General features: G+C 32.4%; 1 protein-coding gene across 6 annotated transcripts in view; it reads left to right on the forward strand.

Moving 5' to 3' along the window:
- Positions 1-15189, forward strand: part of pigeon — a 44481-nt gene that overhangs the window by 7151 nt on the left and 22141 nt on the right. For all 6 annotated transcript variants that reach the window (XR_001574764.2, XR_010335634.1, XR_010335633.1 and 3 more), the window contains exons 2-3: positions 2633-3040; positions 3094-3344. Coding sequence is in view for 3 of the 6 variants with exons in the window: in XM_008200794.3 (XP_008199016.1) it covers positions 2633-3040; positions 3094-3344 (659 nt within the window). In the remaining 3 variants the exon portion in view is untranslated. The remainder of the gene's footprint in view (positions 1-2632; positions 3041-3093; positions 3345-15189) is intronic.

The following is a 15189-nucleotide window of genomic DNA, read 5'->3' on the forward strand; positions in this document are numbered from 1 at the left end:
TAATCGCACAGCCGGAAATTAATTGCACGGCCGCAAAATAATCGCACAGTTTGATAACTACATATTTACAGTATCAATGGATAGTACAAAAGTAACAATTGGTCACATTGGTGACAATGCTCTTAGCTAAATCATGTATTTAGTAATTATTTAGAATGATCTGTTTATTCTACCATGTGATCATTTAAATTTATAATTAGAGTAGACTATATTTTTTTTTAATTTGGATGAAAAGGCCGATTGTGATATTTAATCAAACTGAAAGACCAAATGATTATCTTTTGAACGGTAATATTTTATTATAATTTTATAATACATTTTTCCCTCAATTTGTACTAGTTTATCAATCACAAAGTCACAAAACCGCCTCCTCTAATTATAAAATCAAATGATCGCATAGTACCAATATCATGATCAAACGGTACTTTTGTTTATAATAATGATAATATATATTACAATTAAAGTAATGTATGATTGTACTTAATGTAAACAAACTAAACTATTGTGGATACCCTGTTGTTTATTAAAACTAATTTTCCCACTGTCTTTCATACAAGTTCCACTGCTTTTTGCCACTAATGCGAATTGGTGGTTGCATAACAATGTTGACTACAATTTTTATACGCGTAGGTATTAAGGTTGAATTATACTGGAAGTATTGTGTTTCTGACTCACACGATGGCGCAGTATTTAGCGCCGTATTAGATAACCCATCATACACTTAATTTTGCCCATTTTTGGCCAAATAGTTTAGCTTCGTTTCTTCGTTCCTTTGTTGTTTAGAAGCCTTCACTATTTCTATTAGTTATTAGAGGGCTCTTTCTCGAGTTTGAAGTTTAGGTAAACAAATCTGGCTGACCTACTGAGTCACCGACCGCTCGCACCAGGCAAAAACATCCAAGGGTTCTTACCAACAATATGACTAAAAATTCTTATACTTAGGGACAATTGTGCAAATGAATACATTATGATTATGCTTTAACACCAATTTGTTTCGAAAATTTTAAACAAGGTGATATATGATATTACCCAACAATTTGTAATGTTCACGATTAAGATATAAGATAAGATATACGAGTACAATTGAAACAACTGTAATCCATTTGGATAAGGGGAAAATCCATTTATTCAATAAGACTATTTTCAGCTTGGCAAAAATCCTCATAAAGGTTTCATTCTAGTTTATGATTTAATCGACATTTTTTTATTATGAGACCTACCATAATTACAATGACGATTTCATTTATTAATATTTCCACCAATAGCATACTCTCATTCAACAGTTACTTCAAATTTCACATAGACTATTTCATTCATTAATATTTCGACCAATAGCACACTCTCATTCAAAAGTTACTCAAAATTTCAAAGCGACAAAATATAATCCAGCATTTTTTTTTCGGCTTTTCAGTCCAATAGAATGCTGTATTTGGTAACCATGAGTTTTTAGAAGTGAAAAAAGATTTACGATAATGTCATACGTTGGATCGTGAGGGGTTAAAATTTGCTGAGTATCCGATTTGAACCTGTTCGCAACAGGGAATTTTGATAATCCCCTGCAAGCTTATAGCGACTAATGTTGGGCATAATCGATATATTTTAATAATCGAATGATTATTCGAATGATCGATTATTGTCCAGTGCGCATACGTGTCGTCACGAGAGAATATTTTCGAAAACAGGCATCATAACTAATAACCGAAGAAATAGTATGTTTCCTTTTAGGTCGCTGGGGCGAAGCTACTGAGCGTTTATATTTAAACTGTGCAAACTGAAACTAAATACTGTGCTGTGCTGGGCAAATTTTAACAAAACACTGTGCATGGTTTACTTGTCATGTAAATTTTTTACTGTGCAAAAATTAATTAAATACTGATTTATTACTAATCGCTTTATTACTACCCATTTAAAATTAATTGCGATTAAAACTTTCTGTAAACCGTCTGTTAATTTTTAAAAACAGTTTATCAAAAAAAAAAGTATTACATTATTTTTGTTTTGTGTCAATTTTTTCTCAGTAATGCATAATTTTCTTTAAGAAATGGTTCTTGTTAAATTACTTTTTAAAAAACTAAACATTTTCACTTAATTTAAAAGTGTTACAATTATCAAAACATTTTTTTGTAGCAGAACTAAAAAATTTCAAATAATGTTGCGGTTTTTTTTTCTGGTTAAATTAAATAAATAATTTTGATTCGTTTTCAGTGATAATTGCAAAACTAATATTAAACAAAATTAGGGCCGGTTAACAAAACGTGTTAATCGCAATTAAATTTTAATTGGAGATTAACATTTGTCAATGCAACATAAATGGAAACTTAATTACATGTTTATAGTTAACTTTTGTTTTAAAATTGAATGTTCTATCACCTGTTTAAATTTGTAACAATAAAAACAGAATATTACGTGTATTCCTTTAAAAAATTATCATTTTCTCTTTTTTCTTATTATCAGTTGATATTTTTCCCTTCGCTTGTATTCTGTGTATTAGTTATTTCAGGTTTATGTTTTATAGTTTGTTTTGTTTGATTATTATTATTATTATTATTATTATTATTATTATTATTATTATTATTATTATGATTTTTGTAAATAATTCAATAATTTTTGTACAAAGATTTTGTTTTTTCAGATGTAGCAAATGAGTGGCGTTTGCTGGGCCAAGAACAAGATGAGACTTTACTCTTCAGTTGGGTACAATCGAGCAAGATTCAAAAAGACGTTACTAAAATCGGATTATACTCATTTTCGACAAATGACTTAACTGTAATACATACCTTTGAAACTGTAGTTAATTGTATTCAAGCTTCCATCGATAGTAGTAAAACTTACCTTGCCTATGTTATTAAAAGAATCGATCCAAATGATAGCAAAATTTTCACATACAATCCCTATTTATTAAAAATTGGCACAAAAAACGAAATCTGTGATTTGGACCTTGAACGGTCCAAACAAATATTGGTACAGTTTCTCTACCAAAAATATTCCGTTCTATCGGAAAATTCTCCAGTGAAATTTCTTATTTTAATCCACCAGGAATGTAAGTGTTTTCTTCGAGTGAGAAGACATTTAATTTGGTTTAATTTTATTTAGGCATTTTGCAATATCAGATAAAAAATGATAACGAGTTGAACGCAGAAAATTTCTTTTACGAATCGCTAGTGCGAAAATTTAGTTGGGCCCAGTGGGACCCAATCCATCAAACCCTTTACTACATACACAACCGGAAACCTACGAGATGTCTAGTCGAAGGCGAAGAAGAAACACCTCCAAGCCTCACAAGCAAAACATCACCGACTTTGTCGGGATTACAATTCCATGATGACCTGCCACATGAAAGTGTGGTAAGTAATTATTAATTAACTCTTAATAATAACAGGCAAAAAATCGCGACTTCCAATTACATCAAATCTATATAATAAAATTGCTTGTCTTGACTGACCACCTATCAACGCACAGCCTAAACGTTTGGGTATAGAAACTCTAAATTTTCACAATACTAAGAAAGGATTTTTGGAAAATCACCCTCTAAATGGTTAAATGGGGTGTTAAAATTTGAATGGAAATCCGTATTGACCGTGTGGTGAAATTACAATGCACCCCCGAGTTTGGTGCTCACTCACTAAGAAACCGCCCTGGTGGGACGATAAGTGCTATGACCTAATTTGTTAGAGATGAGAAAAGCTCCACGCAAATTAAAAGATTGCTGGTCGCTTGAGCACGAGACACCTGGACATTCTAAGGGATTTAGACCAATAGCACATTCATGCCTATCAAAAACTCTGGAATTAGTGACTAAATGGAGACTTGAATCCCTCCAGTGGGGTTTTCGTTTTCGTCGAAGTTATGGTGTCACAGAATGTCAAACATATGTTGTCTCTTCAATCTAAAATGCCCTTGTTCAAAAGAAGAGAATTGTGACGTGTTTTTTAGACATATCACCTATCTTAAGTTACATCTCTTTTACAAAACAACTTAGATTAGTTTTATTTCCATGTTTAAATACTTTGTTAGGCCCTTGTCAAACACAAAAGGGTTTATCACAGGGATCTCCCCTAAGCCTTTTGCTGTTTAACATCTTTTCCATTATCCCCTTAGGCCTTCTGGTACCAAACACCCAGATTGTTCAATATGCAGACAACTTTTGTATCCTTTCTGAGGGTAATAATTTTGAAGACTGCGTCGCTCTTTTTTGTACACTTTGGCTGGTTCATTGGAGTCAAACGACATGGTCATCTCCCCCTCCAACTCTATTGCAATCCACTTTACTTCCAAAGAAAGTCGGGAAAAATAGGTGTCAGTTTCCGTACGAGCGCAACCTATTGGACGTCAACATACCGATATCTTGGCCTTCTCATTGATCAGAACCTCTCGATCGAACCCGTATACTCCAAACCCTGGCGGGGAGCCCACCCCAACACTCCCTGAATGATCTACAAGGCTATGGTTTGCCCGTACCTGGAATTTGTCCTACTTATCGCAAGGCCGAATCGGGAGAATTGAAAAGTAACAACGCGGAGCCCTGCGAGTCATTCTAGGTTGCATGAAATCGACTCTTATCACCGTTCTTCTATCTGAAGCTGGAGAATCTACTTGTGCTGCACGGCTTCGCCTCTTAGGGATTAGATTCTTACTCAAAAACTTAGCCTGTCCTAACCACCCTATAATCTGTTCCACGCTGAAAATGCTTGAGCTTGACTCCCCTGTGATCGTTGCCTTACAGGTTTTCACAATAAAAACCAATCTTCTGCAAACTCAAGTTCTTCTCTGCTTTGTGTACGACGCGGTGCTTTTCTTTCAATCGATTCAATCCCTTGTTGCGCCTGTAACAAAACAGAGTTCTGGGAACAACGCCATTTTTCGCCGTTGGTTGAGAAAAAAATTTCCTTCTGGTGTTTACGTAATTTACATTGATGCCTCCGTCGACCCGATTTAAAGAAAAAGCTGGTATTGGTGTTTTTTGCGAAGACCCCTCAATTTCTTTATCTAAGCCTCTCGCGAAAAATTCTCCAACTGAAAATGGTTGAGGGGCTTGAATGCGATATAGTCATTGCTACCGATTCTAAAGCATCAAACTAGTTCCTTGTTCGTACAGGTTTTCATCGTAATTGTTCGCCGCTTCCATTACTCTTCAAGGAACTTATTCATGACACTAGGGACCTGCGCAAAATTTATTTTGTTTAGACCCCAAGCCACACTGACATAAACGGCAATGAAGATGCTTGCTCATGCTGCATTAAGCATGGAGTCTCCATTCAAACCAAAGCTTCACCATGCCGACACCTATTATTATCTTCTCCATCAGAAATGGTTTAATAGTTGGGCCCGGGACTGGGCTGAAAAATATCGCACAAGCGGTTCTGCATATGCCAGCTTGGTCTCCAACCCCTTGAAGGTTCCTTGGTTTAATAAAGGGCGCAACCTCTCCAGAAGACAAATCACCTATGCTCACCCAGCACTGTTCCACCCCTTAACTTCTTTTGCGCTTTCGTATCACCAATTTGCCCAATTGCTCTTGCGGAGCAAGATTTAGTTGCATAGATTAGTTGATTTCATAGGATCTATGAAGCTAAGCAGCACTGACCCCGGGTATTCCTTGGAATGGATGACCGGATAATGTAATGCCAAAAACATCGCTACTAACTGTGACTCGTCTTTCGGAGGAGACGCCGTCGGCGTCAGTCCCGGTCACTACTAGGTCAGGTCAGAGGCTGTAGATGCGACCTTAAAACTCTGGTACTTGGCTGATGGCATTACCACCATACGCATATTTATTTTTTATTTCTTGCGGAGCTTTGGGCAGCTTGAACCACATTCTGCTTGAATGCACACTTAGTTTTCATTCCCCCGACTAATATTTTTATTTGGCCGCTAAATTTAATGGTAACCCCTAAGACGCTTTCTCTTTGTTGCGGGATCCCCTTAATCAAGCATGACCTAAATTATTAGATCATGTGTCTCAACATGAAATGTCTTTATAACTCTTTGCAGGTATGTGATTTGATTTGCGTATTCGGCGGCTACAGGTTTCTCCAACACCATCCTCATAACCGTGGCGCCCCCTTCTTTTCCCTTTTTCTTAACTCTAACACATGTTTAAAATTATATTATTTATCAAATGGTGCAAAAAATTATGGAAAAAAGTTGACAGTCACTGTTTTGAGAACTGTTGTTATAAAGGAATAATAAATTATAAACATTTAGTAATTGTAATTAGCATTTATCTTGACCAGTAATTTTGATTTCTAATTGAGATACAAAAATAGAACCAATTTTATTTCATAGTGGCTGCGCCACTCGTTTTTAAACTTGAATTTGTCATGTTAACAAAATTTAAAACACTGACATTCATTAATTAAGTTAATTAGAAGACGCGATTTTTTGCCAGAGTTGTCTCACCCCGTACAGGGGGTGCATTTTGGACGTCCAAATTGTTTTTTGCGGAAATACTTTTGGTAAAACTCTCCTTTTATCGTCTTTTGTTTCCGACTTATAAACAAAAGTTGTTAAGCGAAAAAAATGTCTTCCTTATAATAAAAGATACACATTGGAAACAAAGATATTAGCCGCTTTTTACTGCACATTTAATAATGTTGTCAGCGATTTTTTCATACGTTTAGCTGTGATAATGGTAACATAAAGTTGTTTCTAATTTGATATGTCTATTTGTGTAATAGACTATTTTTAAATATCTTTAAAAAACAATAGTATTTTGCTTTTTCTTTTTCGTTGGTCATGAAAAAAATATTGGATCTTCAGTTAAAACTATGTGATACTATATTAAAAAACAAGTTTCATTAAGATTAGTCTTGAAGCACGAATTCAGTTTCAAAAACAAGTGGCGTTGGCCACGAGTTTTTTGAAAGAATGAGTGCTTCAAGGTATTATGAAACGAGATTTTTATACTATTTGTTGTAATTCGCTCTCATTTTGTCGTTTTTAAACAAAATTGTTATTTTAGTCGATTTAGGGATTTTTGTGACTGTTGGTAGTTTCAACTTTGAAAGTGAAAAATTGATTTAAAATTTTTGTTTTATCCATATTTTGTGAATATGGATGATAATGAAAGTAATCTTGCATGAACGCCCCCTGAAATTGTAAAATTAGCAAAAATACGGTCTTGAATTTGCTTATTGCATTGAATAAGGTACCTTATTCTTGGCAACCTTAAAATATTCTAAAATGGTATGATGCGATAACTGATATTTTTGTAAGTTATTTGCCACAACTACACAGTTTTTTTGTTCCAAGTTCTTACATAGAAAAATTGAACCAACTTTTATCGGACATACAGAAAATGTTACATGTTGAAAAAGTCTACTAATAAGTAATGAGCTTAGTAAGCTCAGCTTACACTTGGCTAGTTTGTAAACTATCCAAACCGTTGGTTATTTAACAGACAACGCAGATTCATCTAAAATAGCGGCTAGTTTGTAAACTAGCCAGAGTCTTTGGTTAATTTACTTGAAAGATAGAATAAAAATTTATATTTGCATTTTAATTATTTAAGTCCAAATTGTCAGAAAGTTGGTAAGTTAGTTAATATAAACAAGATAAAACATCATTGTATTTGTTAGTTTATAAATACGACCTGGTAATCAAAAATAAAAAGATCTCATAACCTTAGTTCATTTACTAAGTTAGTCAGCGAGTTGGTTAGTTTGTCAGCTAGTTAAAGATATTTTGTGTTACGAGAAAGTATTATTTTAATATTAGCCGCGGAGAATGCTTTACAAAAGGTATAAACTATCCAGCTGTTTTATCATTCAAGTAAATTAGCCAAGATTCTTGGCTAGTTTGTAAACTAGCCGCTATTTTAGTTGAAACTGCGTTTTCTATTAAAATAGCCTACGGTTTGGCTAATTTACAAACTAGATTTATCTTGTTTATTATAAACCAACCAACTTACCAACCTTCTGACAATTTGGACTTACAATTATTAAAATGCGAATATAACATGTATATTCTTCGTCAACTGGCCAGGAGAGGATCCATCAGTAGCGCGCAATAATTAATAATTTATTTGTCCGTCGGTTGAAGGACACACGTTTTTTTGAACTGATTCATATGCAAAAATTTTTGCTAATTTCGAATCCAAAGTTCGATTTTTTGTTTGGAATTGCCTTCATCATAAAAAAGATGTTTTTGTGGAAATTTCTGAAAAATGTAAAATTGGTCAAATTTTGTCATTTTTTGCAAAAGATTTTTCAATGAATGTGGATTTTAACGAATAGACATAAGTTTTAGTTTTGACAAAAGAAAACTGAGAAAATATCAGTTTTCTTCTAACTGTTTTTTGTGTAGTGAATTATTCGAGATGCGAGAATTTTTTGTTTTTCTCTAATTAAAAGATACATCTATACATAAGCGAGACGAAATGGAGCTAATAGGTTAAATAAGTTTTTGGTGCAAAAAACATTTCGACATCTTTAACACGAATCTACGAAATAAGCCCACACGAAAAATGCACACAAGAAAAAAGTCCACAGATAAAATCCTACAAAAAAAAATGCCCACACGGAAAAAAGCTCGACCAAAAAAAAACTCACACGGAAAAAACTTATTTTAGAAATATATTTAAGCAAAAAGAACAACTTAAATTTTAGGTTTAGGTACTATAAAATATGTAGGTATAATAAAATATGTTCATATAAATCTATCTACATATAATAAAATATAAAAGAACATAAAACAATGTAGTATAAAAATATAAAAAAACAAAATTAAATAATATGCGATATGAAAAAATACTTATTTTATAAAAATGCTACACGTCGAGCTAATTCTGCAATTTTTTTAATTATTTCATGAATATCTAAAGTGTCAAGTATTTCCGATTCTATTGATATGGTTGTAGGATTATGTAATCGCTCCTGTGTTGTTGTTGTTGTTCTTAAATGATTTTTTATTAAAGAAAGTTTCGAAAACGATTTTTCCCCCGACGCTACGGAAACTGGTATTGTTAGGATGATTCTTAAGGCAACTACTAAATTTGGAAAATGATGTTGCAATTCATTTTTTATAATATATCCTAATATTTTAACAGGTCCAGAAGCTTTTTCAATTTTGCAATTTAATAGGACATTTATTTCGTCAAGCATTTCTAAACTGTCGATGTCTTTTTCACCATTATCCGATAACACGATCTGCAAATCGTCGCAATATTTTCGTAAATCATCTTTTGCTACATTTTTCAAAGCCGAAAACGTTCACGTAATGAAGTAAGGGTGGTATCCAATATACTAAAATAAAAATTTATTTTAAAATGAGTTTTGGGATTTATTTCGATCTCATCGACATGTTCATAGTCAAACTGCGTTGTCCTCCTTCTTGATCTAATCGGTTTTGGTACGAAAAAAGTAGTATCTGTTTCCAACAATTCAGCAATATTGGTTGATTCCCCAATAAATTCATCAAAACATTTGTCAGATCTTTTATTTTCAAAATACTTCATAACTTCATGCAATATTTCTAAGCACTTTTTAATGTTATTAGAAATCTTTTAAAACATTTTACTTACGATATTAATTTGTGATAAAATATCGTACCAAATTACTACAGGAGTAATGAATTTAAAAGATTTAAGTTTCGTGCATAGACAAGTTGGCTGTTGTCGTGTTTTAATTTCTTTATTTGTATCCTCAGATATTTCATTAACGCATCCTAAACTTTTTCTAAATCATATCTTAAGGGCCGCATAGATTCTATCCTACTCTCCACGAATGTTTTTAAGTCTAAATTTAAAGATTCTAGATGATCTCGAATAACTGTAAACAAATTTTCTGCTGTTGAATTAAATATTTGGCAAAATCCTAAAAAGTGCTCATGAATTTCAACAGTTTTTGTTCCAAAATTTCAGCTGACTCGTCGTAGCGCTCTCGCGATGTTCATATTTATCCATGAAATGGTCCGTTACAGCGCGTGCATTGGCGTAGTTTACTTGGGGTTTTTACAATTGGTGTTACCGGTCGCTTACAAAAATCTAATTAAAACATAAATATTATTGTTATATTATAATTACGGAGTGTTCAAGAAAAATTGTGACAATGGAATAGTCGCTAATTTATTAAGACCGGGGTATATTTGTTGAGATTATTTTCTGAATCAATTTTAAAAATGTTGTAGTTGATTTTAGTTACTAATTAAATAAGTTAATTTGAAATAGTCGCTAATATCAGCTTCTGATTGGCTAGTTCAAACCCTAACAAGGCACCTAATTTGACAGGTGAAAAAAATAATCGTTAAAAAATAACTTCATCATTTCCTCGATCTTACATGGACACCAATGAAGATGTTTAATACAGGGGAGCGTAAGTCACTATTACATATTAAAAATGTTGCGTTTAATTCAGTGGAAATTAAAATTAACAACTAAATAAAAATATTTTAATCATTTTCTCCTGAGAAATACGCTTGAATAAGTGTGATTCTTTCTAAATTCTCCGTCGAAAAATGATTCCGTTTTGTGGTTAAAATATCTTTGAATTTCGAAAAAGATCTTTCTGCATCACAGCTGGTTACAGGAGTAAATAAAAAGTTTGGTGCTAATGCAAAATATGTGGAAGGTGGTACATTATTCGCTATTTGTTTTAAAACTAGAAAATCGGGATTTCTAGTAACAACTGCGTCAATTTTTGCATTAAATTTATCTTGTAATGATCATTCTACAGATTTTAACTCTATCAACGTAGACTCAAATTTCTCAACTGCCGTGGATAATTTTAAATTTTACGTTTCTAGAAATTTGATCGTAGTTGGAATATTTGAAAAATTGTTTTCAATAAAATTAAGTTAAGAAACTAAATTTGTGGTTGAAACTAAAGTTTTACATTGTTTCATGCTTTGTGCATCGTCGTTTAAAGCAATAAACAAATGATTTTAATTGATTAAAATTTTTAGAAAAGTAAAAAACTGCTTCGAACCAAATACCCCAGCGTGTAACTAAATTGTTGATTCGTCAGGAACGTTACGATTTGTATATTCTTTTAAAAAGGACTTTAAAGAAGGATTATTTAGTTTTTTTTTATGGGAATATTAGCAGATATAAAAGCTTTGCACAAATCTTCATAAAATTTAAATTTTGCGTTTACCTATATCCTTGTATCTTCCTTCTAGATACAGCTAGAAACTTCATATTTTTTGCAAAAGGTTTCTCAATACATGCAGGTTTTTACGTAGTTAACAACGTTGAGTTTTGATAAAGGAAAACTGAAAAAATTAAATTTTCTTGTAACTTTGCAAATTTGTGTAGTGAAATCTTCGAGATGCGACAAAGTTTTTTATTTAAATAAATAGACCTTTACATTATCAAGCCGAAATTAAACAGTCTTCAAGTAAGTTTTTGGTGCAAGAATCATTTCGATATCTGTAATTCACACCAAGTTATCTACAAAATGTGCTCGAGGTGAAATCGCAGCGTATTTCCCTTTGAAACGTGGTGTGGTTGACAACATTTCAAAGGTTAAAAATGTTAAATTTATGTCACACCAAAGAAAACTTTGGAATGAATTACAATTTCTTAATTTAGTTCTACTGGGTTACTACTTATGCTTTTTAAATAAGTACATGAGATAAAAATGTTCTTTTGACTTTTTAGATATTATTAAAATTAACAGAGAGTTAGGGCGGTTAAAAGTAAAAGTATAATATTAATAGATAAGTGACATTAATTATTTTTTAATTATTTACGATTTTTAGCCCTCGAAATGTTATCAAAGGCGGTGAACACTTTTCAGAGGGAAATACGGTGCGGTTTCACCTCAGGCGCATTTTGCAGTAATTTTAAATTGCAATAACTTAGTGAGTCTTACAGATAACGAAATGATTCTTGCACCAAAAATTTATTTCAAGTATTAGCTTTATTTCGTCTCGATTATGTGGGAGTCTACCTTTTAAAATAAAAAACTTTCTCACATCTCGAAAATTTCACTACACAATTATGCAACGTTACAAGAAAATGTAATTTTTTTGGTTTCCCTTTATTAAAACTCAACCTTGTTAAACTACGTGTAAATCTGCATTTATTGAAAATTTGTTTGCAAAAAAAACGGAGTTATTAGCTTTATCCAGAAGGAAGATACGAGTATGTAAACGCAAAATGCAAATTTTTAGCTAAAACGTCTTTTCAGCCCCTTCTCGAGGGTTGAAACAAAAAATTCTTCGACTAAACATTTTTAAATACTCTCTAATAACCTATATCAACAATGCAAGCTTTTCCACAACATTTCGATGTAAAGGTTTATCTGACTGCAAGCGCGCGCCCATGCACTAACCTTCGTCCATAAGATTTCTTGACACTGATGAGATGATAGTAGTGCCTCTCTTTTTACTGTGTTTTTGCGGCCATTCATGTTTTGATTTATCAGAACCTTCACAAGCGTCGCGTTAGGGATGGAATTAAGGAAAATTTGAATTACGCGTTTGCAGTTTTGAACTACAGTATTGGTTTCTACACATATTGAAGACATTCCAGTTTACAGATTATGAAGGAATTTAAACTCAACCTGTATAGAAAAATACCCACCTAGAAAAACAAAGTTTGATGAAAATGTTTTTTATTTAATAATGTATAGTCGTCCAAATCGGGTAAGGTTATATGGTCCCAATAAAATATTTTAACTTTAATAATGAGGGAATACTTACCACTTGAGGTCTTTTTACCAAATACCAACAGAAAGTTCATAAATCCGTTCCAAATACATTGAACAGGCAGCTTTACAGAAACGGATTCAGCCCACTTGTACCTAAGTACGAATTGTTGCAGTGGGTAAAAATTCTCACGTGCAGTAGCATGATATACAGGTACCTATTAAGAAAACAATCATATCTACGCGAATTTAAAATTGACGGATGATTTAGAGCAAATGATGTAAAACCGAACAAGAAGTAGACCTCTAGAGCCAGAACCACATTTTTTGTTTGATGCTTGACACATATCTAAGTTGTCTCAAACTTCTTTCTCGGAGCACATAGAACCCTATCTGTGAAAATTCAGTCTTTAATGTTCAACGTAATCGAGAAAAAGGAAATGCAACGGCAAACGCAAATTAGTAAACTGAGAACGGTCAGAGCAAAATGAGCTTATTTACATAACATTTTACGAAATTACAGAGCTTTGGGCTTAAAAATAACATTCTTGTTTTTTTAAATAACCAGTTAACCACGAATAAATGAAATTTGTTGTTGGATGTCGTGCCAAGAAAATAATTATTTGAACATTTCTACCAGCTTTAAATCTATAATAAAAACATATCCTTTCTATCTACCTGCTCATGTGGGAGCCAATTCGACCCTCACCCAGGAACCAATTTGACCAGGACCCAAAGTACACCACAATAATAAAATACAAATTGGCGATGGGTCTGGTAATAAACCTACTGTGAGGCGGTTAACTTCTGTACAAAGGGACCCCCAATATAACCTTATTGCGTTTGGAAAATATTAAATAGGTAAATAGTACGTAAATAAATATAACTACAGCGTGTTCAAAAACTGGCGCACCATTGGTACGTTGTTGAGAAGCATGTGTAGGTATATTACGGCAAAAATTTTAATTAATCTTAACCTCCAAACTTATTTTGTTAACTTCTTCAGTTTTCATTATTTTTTAATGTTGAATAATTATTTTTAAATTTTATCAGACCTTAGCTGTTTTTTGAATAAAAAAAATCCATAAAAAATCACAATTTGTAGACGTGCCAATACTGGGAATTATTTTCTAGGAAACCGTTTCAGAAATAATTTATATTTATTGTTAATCAAATTCTATTGCTATCACGATTGTTAGACAACGTTGCCACATATTATTTATTTAAAATTCGTTATTTTCAATAACTTTAATACAAAGAATTATTTTACCATTTTTACCTTTACATGTTGGCATTTCTCTATTACATACCATTGAGTGCGCCGGTTTTTGAGCACCCGGTATATCCCAGTTTTATAATGTTAAATACTTAAATCTCAGAAAGTAAACAAGATCTACCAAAAATAAAAATGAAGTAGTTGAAAGACTAAACTTCTGTATTTTTTTTAAATTCTTATCACTTGTCACCTCCGAGTCGCCACCCCGATCTGTTATATATTCAGAAAATTTTTGATTTGGTGCAAAAATGTTAACGTAATTTTATTTATAACATGGGAATTAATAATTACGACCATTCAACCGGGGTAAAAATTTACAATGTAGACTAGTTTCGGTTTAATGATTTAAACCATACCCAGCAATAGAGGATAAAATGGTTAAAAGTTACCTACATCATAAATTAAAAATTATTTACATTTTAAAATTTAAAAACTGGGTTTAAAAACTGGTTAACTATAGCTGATTGTTATGCTACTCTGATGTTGATTTTGGTAAATTGTAAATTGACAGGAAATCTTACTTTTAAAGTAGAGGAAGACAAAAAAAGTTAACTGTTGAATAGAAACTAGAGGGGAAACGTCATACTACCCATTTACATCAACACATCTTATACTGAGTTTCTTTATCTGTGTTTGGTAAGTGGGTATTTTTCTGTGTGAGCTTTTTTTATCGGTGTGGGTTTCTTTCGATGTGGATTTTTCTTACTGTGCGCTTTTTTCCTTGGGAACTTTTTTCCATGTGAGTTTTTTTCGACATTTTTCTTTGTGAGCAATATTCCGTGTGGACTTTAGTCTGTATGGGCATTTATGTTTGTGGGCTTTTTTGTGTGGGCTTATTTCTGGTCACCCGTTAACACTCAGCAAGTTGTTGCAGTTTAAAGTTACAACTTGACAAACAGGCTATACAGGTGCTCAAAAACTGGCGCACCAACTCAGTGGTACGTTATTGAGAAGCAAGTGCAGATTAGGGGAAAAATGTTGAAAAAATTCCTAAAGTCATATTTTAAAAAATCTGGAGCTACAAACTTATTGTGTTAACTTCTTTAGTTTTCATTATTTTTTTATGGTTTTATGTTTCATACCAGGTAATCGTTCCGTAACAAAACGATGAATAATTATTTTTAAATTTACTCTCAGACTTTAACAGTTTTTTTTAATTTAAAAAAATTAAAATTTATTCAAAAAATCACAATGTGTAGATTTGACAACACTGGGAATTATTTCCTAGGAAACCGTTTTAAAAATAATTTATTTTTATTGTTGCTCAAATTCTATTGCGATCATGACTGTTAGACAATCTAGCTATTTTGTTTCAAGTCAATTACT

Source organism: Tribolium castaneum, chromosome 10, assembly GCF_031307605.1.
Source record: "Tribolium castaneum strain GA2 chromosome 10, icTriCast1.1, whole genome shotgun sequence".
NCBI classification, from domain to species: Eukaryota; Metazoa; Arthropoda; class Insecta; order Coleoptera; family Tenebrionidae; genus Tribolium; species Tribolium castaneum.